Below are 8402 nucleotides of genomic sequence, written 5' to 3' on the forward strand. Positions count from 1 at the left end.
CCAGAAAACTAATGACCTGGTCTTTGTAAAGTGCTTAGGACAGAGCCTGGCTCTTGGTGAGTGCTAAGTGCATTAGCTAGTGTTTTTATTGTTCCTGACACCATTTTCCAGGCTCTAGCCAGCCATCTTAGCATCAATTGCCAAATCTTTATCACCAGCCTTTGTCACTCAAGTCCTAGTCCTGAGAGAGCCCAGGCTGCTGTCCCTGTAACTTTTTTTTTTTTTTTTTTTTTTCCTCGAGACAGGGTTTCTCTGTGTAGCTTTGTGCCTTTCCTGGATTGAGACCAGGCTGGCCTCGAACTCACAAAGATCCACCTGCCTCTGCCTCTTGAGTGCTGGAATTAAAGGCATGTGCCACCACCGCCCGGCTATATTCAGAAAGTTTTTGACTCCTGAGTCTCCTAACCAACCCCCTCCCCCAACAACAACCCAAGTCACCTGACACAAACCAGCTTCTCCTTGTCACTTCCCTAGAGCTCAGTATTTCAGAATGTTATCAGCAGAACATAGACACCAGTCCTTTCAGAAGATAAGAGCCATTTCAACTCTGCCTCTCCCCACCGTTCTGTGGCCACCCACTCTAAAGGGCAAGTGTCCTAGCCAAGGTCATTCCTGGGCTGAGTCCTAGTAATGGGCCATTCCAAGATGCAGTATTTTTAGAAACGGCCTTTGCTTCCTCGAGTGACCTCACAGAGACACTTTCAGACCCAAGGCTGGGTCTGGACATTTCTAGCTTTTACAAATGGCTGGATCAGTACCAAGGACTGGAGAATTCAGGTCAAAGCCCAAGAAGCTGAAAAGACCATGGCCAACAATGAACACTTGGTCATCAAGCCCAGGGGAGTTTAGGGGTCTTCTGGGAGAAGACATCAAGCACTCTAAGCAGAGGGTCTCTCCCTTAGTCTGAAATTCACGCAGGCTTTTGAGGCCTTCTTGAATATACACCAACCTGAGAGATGGTCAACTCTGTGCTGGCCTAGTGGAACCCACGCTCCCCCCAGGGCTAATGCTGTCACAGTCTGGGAAGAACTAATTGTTGGGGAGACGGGCTGAAGGGTGTTCAGGGAAAGCAACCCTCTGGACTCCAGGCCTAGAACCATCTGGAAGGATTTTTGTATCCAAGTTGGCAGGACACTATTCACGACATGTGGCATGCTGAGAAAGACTGCTTGTGAGAGCCGTGTTCAGGACTGAATCTACAAGGATCAGGAGAGTGGCTGTCCTTCTTTTCCCCGTTTCCCCTCTCGCCATTGTGGAGGATCAGCCTAGCAAATCTAGTTATTTCTAGAACTTCCTTAGGATCTAGGGGGAAATTGTTGAAGCTGTAGTGTTCCCTGAACAATGTTAAGTGCTATCATTATTAAAATGTGTCTGTCAGGCATCGTGGCCCAGGCCCTTAATCCTAGCACTCAGGAAATAGGAGACCTCTGTGAGTTCCAGGTCAGCCTGATCTACATAGCAAGTTCTAGGCCAGCCAGGGATGCACAAACTCTGTCTGAAACAAAACCCAAATATTTCCTCCTTGCCCTACACCCCACCATCACCACAAAAGCAATTTGGCAGGCTCTGGTACGAGGCAAGAGATCAACTTTGAAAGCCCAGAGCTTAGATTCTGCCCTACCGCTGTATGTGACAAAAGGTGCCCACCAGGGTATGTGCCCATACTAGAGCTCAGATACCTTTTCCCCTCAGTTTGTTGGGGCCTGTACATTTCTGTCTGTGGCAGAAGTCACCACCACTCCAGCTTCCCCCTTGCTGTTTCAGCCAGGATGCAGCCCCCGAGGATGTCTGCATAGGACAGAACCTTTGTTGTGGGCCCTGGGCTCATTTTACAGAGCTCCTAGGATTCTGAATGAAGCAGCCACGTGCTGTTTGTTCTGTACCTCCTAGGCAATTCCTAGTCCCTTTGTAGCGGGATGTTCTTCGAGGGCATCTCAAACTCCATCTCATCCTCAGTCCCCAGCAACTTGCATCTATGTAGCTGATGTATGAAATAATAAATTTTTAAGACTTTTTATTTATTATGTATACAGTGTTCTGCCTGCATGACAGAAGAGGGCACCAGATCTCATTACAGATGGTTGTGAGCTGCCATGTGGTTGCTGGGAATTGAACTCAGGTCCTCTGGAAGAGCAGTCTGTGCTCTTAACCACTGAGCCATCTCTCCAGCCCCATAAATAAAAATTTTTTAAAATGTCTGAGAATGGGGATGCTCCTGTGACTACTTGGTGAGCTAAGGCTTGTAGGACTTACTAAGAACTTTATTAATCCAACTCAGGAAAATATGGTGTCAAAAAGTCTCACATAGGCTGGGTGCATGCCTTGAATCCCAGTCACTGTGGAGATAGAGACAGGGAGATTCCAAGTTTGAACAGATAAGCCTGGGCAACCCAGCCAGACCCTGTCTCAAAATAAAAAGCTAAGTATGATGCCTTATACCTATAATCCCAGCATTTAGGTTGAAGCAAGAGATGGCAAATTCAAAGCTAGGCTAGGTGTTGGGGGGGGGGGCAGGAATGGGGTTGAGGGGATGGCTCAGTAGGTAAAGTACTTGTACTTATTGCACAAACATGGGTAATTGAGTTTGCATCCTTGGCACCAATATTTAAAAAATAAATAAAGCCAGGCATAGTAGTGCATGTCTTTAATTCCAGCACTCAGGAGGCAGAGGCAGACAGATCTCTGAGTTTGAGGCCAGCCTGGTCTACATAGTGTTACAGGACAGAAAGAGCTACATAGTGAGACCTTGTCTTGAAAAACAAACAAATGGGGTTGGGGATTTAGCTCAGTGGTAGAGCGCTTGCCTAGCAAGTGCAAGGCCCTGGGTTCGGTCCTCAGCTCTGGAAAAACAAACAAACAAACAAACAAAAGTACAATTTTGAAAGGGAACATAGTGGGTGGTGGTGCAGCACACACTTGTAATCCCAGAACTTGAGTACTTGGGAGGCTTCGACAGAAGGATCCTGGGAGGTGGCTGGCCAACCAGTATAGCTGATCCAGCTTCAGAGAGAAACTGTCTCAATCCCAAATAATAAGATGGAGAGTTATCATGGAAGAAACCTGTTCATCCCTGGCCTCCACATGCATGAACACATGTACACATGCTCAACTGCACGTACATGAACAAAAAAGGTTTTGTTTGTTTGGTTGTTTTTAATATAAAAGGAGCTGAGAAGACAGCTTCGTAACTGAGTGCTTGCGCATGCCTGGCATCTGTGAACCCCCGAGTTCAGTCTACAGTAATACACATAGTCAACTTCAAGCAAAAGGTTTTGTTTTGTTTCTTTTCGACAGGGTTTCTGCGAGTAGCCCTGGCTGTCATGGATCTCGCTCTATAGACCAGGCTGGCCTTGAACTCAGAGATCCAGGTGCCTCTGCTCGGTTAAAGGCATGCACCACCACCACCACCACCACCACCACCACCACCACCACCACCACCACCACCGCAGGCTCAAGCAAGACGTGTAATGGTCTAGACCCAAACATCCTCATAAACCCATGGGGTAGAACCAAGAGTGGGCAGTTATGTTTTGAACACTTTTGACTCTCCCAAGTATTAGGAGCGCATGCAGTGATTTGCTCATCATAACAACAAATTGTGGGATGCAGCAGTAAGGCCTGCACCAAGTGAAGCTGGAGGCTGCAGTCTAAGCACTCAGTAGCTCAGCATGTTAGGTACCATGGGAGGGAGCGGTAGGCAGCATGGGAGGTGCCCCCAGAGGACTTGGAAGCACAGGTAGGCTGCACCAAAGAAGTTATGTTACAGAGGTGAGGCAAGCCAAGTGGCTTAGGTCTATAATCCCAGCATGGGGAAAGCTGAGGTAAGATTGTTACAAATTTGAGGCCAGCCTGGGCTACAGAGACTGTCTTAAAACAAACAGAAATAACCCCCACCCCCACACCTCAAAAATGCTAGGCATGATGGTACACACCTGTAATCCCAGCATTGGGGGAGTTGGTGCAGAAGCAGAACTACCATATGCTCAAGGCGAGCCTGGGGTGCACACAGAGATCCTGTCTCAAAAAGGAAAACAAAGGGTGAGACAGGCAACAAGAGGACTGCTAACCAGAGAATATGGGCTGAGAATGAAGGAGTGAGTCAACAACTTCAGTCTAATCCTTTTGACTATTCCAAGCTATTTTACAGCCACAAAAGAAATGGCTGAAAAGTCTTTTTTGCCTTATGTAGTAGTACAGGTCTTTAATTCTAGCACCCAGCACCTGGGAGGTGGAGGCAGGGGGATCCTTGTGAGTTCAAAGCCAGCCTGGTTTACATAGTGAGCTCCAGCCAGCCAGGAATACATGGACCCTGTTTAAAAAATAAATAAATAAAATAATAATTTTTCTTTCTGTAGACTACAGCTCAAGGCTGGGCAGTCTCGAAGAAAAAAACAGGCTGTCTTTGCCTGTACACTCCCAAGTCTTAGAAAAAGATCACGAGAAAATCTCTTTACCTCCCTCCCTCTCGCCACAGAGCCTCCTTGCCCTAAAGCCCAGAAAACATTCTTAGAATATGATGGATGGACCAGGTAGTGGTGGCCCACACCTTTAATCCCAGCACTTGGGAGGCAGAGGCAGGCGGATCTCTGTGAGCTCAAGGCCAGCCTGGGCTACAGAGTGAGTTCCAGGAAAGGAACAAAGCTACACAGAGAAACCCTGTCTGGGAGGGGGGTGGGGGAAGGATGATGATATGATGGATGGGAAAGCCCATGGAGAAGCTTCTAAAATCCCAGAAACGGGCAATAATGACCCCAGCTAGTAAGGGCATTTGCTTAGACCACCCAAGTTTGATATCCAGGCCCCAAATAGTAGAAGGGGGAACCTAACATGTCATCGGATTTCCACAGGCTTTTCTGTTGCATGTGAACCTTCACACACACTGAACACATAGATGTAGAAAAAGTCTAAGGAGTTGGGTGAATTGAGCAGGACTTTAATCCCAGAACACAGGAAGTAGAGATAGGGTGATCTCTGAGTTTGAGGCAAGCCTGCTCTAAACAGTGAGTTTTAGGCCAGTGAGAACCTGTCTCAAAATGTGTGTAACATAAAAATAAACCCAGAGGCACTCAAGCACAACATGGCCCTGGCCCCCCACCCCTAGTGATCCCAAATTCAGACCTTTTTTTTTTTTCTTTTTTGGTTTTTCGAGACAGGGTTTCTCTGTGTAGCTTTGCGCCTTTCCTGGAACTCGCTTTGGAGACCAGGCTGGCCTCGAACTCACAGAGATCCGCCTGGCTCTGCCTCCGGAGTGCTGGGATTAAAGGTGTGGGCCACCTCCGCCTGGCTTCAGACTTTGCTTTTGAGGTGCACCCCACATCGTCCTTCTTCCCTCTCCCACCTCCAATCAAAAATTCAGATCATGTTCCAAAACAAAAACCAAATTTATTCAGCAGACATTTTAATTGAAATCCTATAAATCAGGACCACCACAATTTCAGACACTCCGTTGCGAAGTGTACGTCAACAGCTACATCTGGAGGGATGAACAAGCCATTGAATCTTAAAAAAAAAAAAATGGTTTAGCTACCTTAGAGTTTGGGGGTGGCATCTCAGAAAGTGCACCCTCAAGTTTCACAAGGGAAAAAGCCGGCGGTTTCTCCTTCTGGAGTCACATTTTAAAAATTGTTTCAGTTACTCACCGAGAACTAGCAGGTGAGGAAGCGGGGGAGGGCGCCTCGGACTCTGCGACTCTGCAGAGGGTCAAAACAGAGCAGAAAAGTGTGTCCAAGGCTTTCATCCAACCCCGCACACACCACAAATAACGATGGCTACAGAGGACGGGGAGGTTGTTTATGGCCGTTTCTGAGAAAGCTGGTGCCACGGCCAAGAGTGGTCTAGCAGAAGGAGGAGTTCTGGAAAGAAAAAAAGCACAGAAAGCGCAAATAATTCTCCCTTCACGGCCCTGTTGGCCTCCGCGTCCTCGGGAGACTCCAAGCGGTGGCAAAGGAGACAGGTTTGAGCTTGGATCAAAAAAAAAAAAAAAAAAAAAAAAAAAAAAAAGACACCGCGGTTAGCTCTCCCAAGAATCCCACAACACCCCACTCACAAACAACCTGACCTTGAGTCAAAGTTGGCAAGGTCAAGTCATTTACAAGTCCACATTTAAACTCAACTCTCCCCATCTTCGAGAATTCACCAACTGGGTCCCATCGCCCACCTTTGCCGTCACATAGTAAGGAGAAAGCAGGCGCTGCCAACCCACCCCGCTGCCAAGTTTTAACATTCTTCACTCCAGAACCTCTTCGATCTCCAATTGTAGCACCATATTCAGGAAGCTTCTCCACCCGAAAATAACGAGACTATGTATGCCTACTAATCGTTTTTCAAGTATTGTTAGAAAGCCCTCCTGACTCCCGCCCCTATGAGCCACATCTATAAAACAATCCAAGCACACGACGTCCCCTAAGGGCTAAGTCAGGTCCAAGTCGATCAAGTAGCTGCCACAGTTCTCTCGGTAAATCCCAGGTCCTCGGCTGCCGTTGCTGCACGGCCGAGTCCGTTTTCTCTAACAGCCTCGCACGGCCGGTAACTTTGGGGCTGTAGCCCGTGGAATGGACGCCGGCTTTAGCTCCGGACTGTCCGGAGCAGAACACTGTTGGATCGGAGTAGCCGCGTCGTCTTCCTTCTCCGGGAACCCCGGGTCAGAGCCAGGCGTCCGAGGACTGCAGGGTGACTGAGTCCGGTCCGCTTCGGCCACCCACGGACCCCGGGGCGCTCGCGGGGCTCGTGGCTGCGACCGCGGCAACCGCTCGCTGGAGCCTGCGCACCGCCTCCTTGATGAGGTTTCCCGAGAGCACGAGCTGCTGCAGGAGCCGGTGCGGGTCGTCGTCGCCGGCACGCGCTCCGCCTGGGGCCCACCGCCGCTGCTGGATTCGCCGAGATGCCACGGCACCCGGGAGCCATCCCCGCCGCCCGGGCCCGGGCAGCGTGCTGGAGCCCGCGGCGAGCTCCGCCACGCAGTATGGAGCCGCCCGGACCCGCACGCGCCCGCGCTCTCCCAGCACGCAGCGCACGGCCCCCGGGGGCGCAGGGTCCCCGGCCTCCGCAGGCGCGGCCGGCCACAGCAGCCGCCTCGCCGGGGCCCCGGCCTTGTCCGTCGGCAGCGTCGCCAGGACCCGCGGGCGCGGAGGCGGGGCCGGGGGACCCGGGGCAGCACACGGTGAGGCCGGGCCGTCGTGCGCCGAGTCCAGCTGCAGCGTCTCGCCGATCTGGGCGATGAGCCGGTCCACGTCGGCCGAGCCTCCTAGAGTCACCGACTGCTGCAGCAGGAGGAAGCTGTCGTCGTCGTCCTCCCCCTCCGCCTCGTCGCCGGCTTCCTCCTCCTCCTCCTCCTCCCTCCGGCACGGCATGGCCCCCCGCCCGGGCCCCCGCGGCTGTGCGGGCGTCGCTGGCGGCTCGGTTGCCCGCGGGCTCGGCGGGCCGCGGCTGAGGCGGGAGCGGGGCGGAGGCCGGGGCTGAGCCGGGCCTGGGACGCGGAAGCCGGGGCCACCGGGCAGTGGCACCGCGCGCCTTACAGCCGCGGGAGCCGGAACGCTGCCGGCTCGGGTTGATTTGTAAACAATGGGTGACGTCGCGCGGCTCCTACCACTGCGCGCGGCCGGGGGGGAGAACGATAGTGAGAAGACTTCGGGGAACGGGACAGCGCGCACCGTGCGGGACCGGGGCCCGGGGCCGGCCGGCCGGTACTAGTTTATCCGCTCGTGAGCAACCCCGGCTGCGGGCGCTGCTTTCGGCGAGCCCAGGGCCCACGAGCGCCCCGGAAAGAAGCACGCTCGGAGACGGCCAGTTGGCTTCTCCCACTCGCGGACACACCCCCCGCACACACCCAGCCCCTCCTCCGCCGAGCCTGCTCCCTCCCCACGTGTCGGCAACGCCTGCGCTGGCCCGGCTCCACTCCGCGCACCCGCAGTGGCCCGCGCGGCCCCGGGGGAGGGGTGGCCCTGAGGGTGGGGGCAGGGGGAGGAGGAGGAGGAGGAGGAGGAACCGACGCTGCTGGGGCACAGACCCTGTGGTCAGAGTATTTCGACTTCCTCCCCTCCCGGCTACTTCTTTTTGCCGCAGCGTGGTTAGAGTTGACTTTTATTTGTAGTTCAAATTTTCTCGGAACCTTAGGATTCAAACCTGATTAAAAGACTTCTTTTTCCTTTTCAGCCTTTTCTCTGTACATCATACAAACAGCCAACGCGCAAGAACATTACACTTTGTTTTAAACCTCACATTAAATTATAAACGTTTTTCCAGTGATTGCACGCACTTTGAAATCATTGTAATGATTACGTAAGTTCCATTAAGTGCTTGTAATTATTTAAATTCCTTCAGCGGTTGCTGTTTCCCCCCATTTCACCGTCGTAATAAGTGTGACTAATGTTTCTTCCCATAAAACTTTTCCAAATTTATGATTT

The 8402-nt window shown here is 52.0% G+C and overlaps 1 protein-coding gene across 1 annotated transcript; it reads right to left on the reverse strand.

The window, feature by feature from the left end:
- Nucleotides 1-5362: 5362 nt before the first annotated feature.
- Frat2 (FRAT regulator of Wnt signaling pathway 2) lies at nucleotides 5363-7510 on the reverse strand. The gene has a single exon (XM_076563105.1). It carries the CDS (start codon nucleotides 7347-7349, stop codon nucleotides 6642-6644), a length of 708 nt encoding a protein of 235 aa, XP_076419220.1. The 5' UTR covers nucleotides 7350-7510; the 3' UTR covers nucleotides 5363-6641.
- Between the last annotated feature and the right edge of the window lie 892 nt (nucleotides 7511-8402).

The sequence above is a fragment of the Peromyscus maniculatus genome, chromosome 1 (assembly GCF_049852395.1).
Source record: "Peromyscus maniculatus bairdii isolate BWxNUB_F1_BW_parent chromosome 1, HU_Pman_BW_mat_3.1, whole genome shotgun sequence".
NCBI lineage: Eukaryota > Metazoa > Chordata > Mammalia > Rodentia > Cricetidae > Peromyscus > Peromyscus maniculatus.

Bases quoted from the DNA above. Each gene is read 5' to 3' on its own strand.
- Frat2 (XM_076563105.1), bottom strand. From the start codon at position 7,349: ATGCCGTGCCGGAGGGAGGAGGAGGAGGAGGAGGAAGCCGGCGACGAG.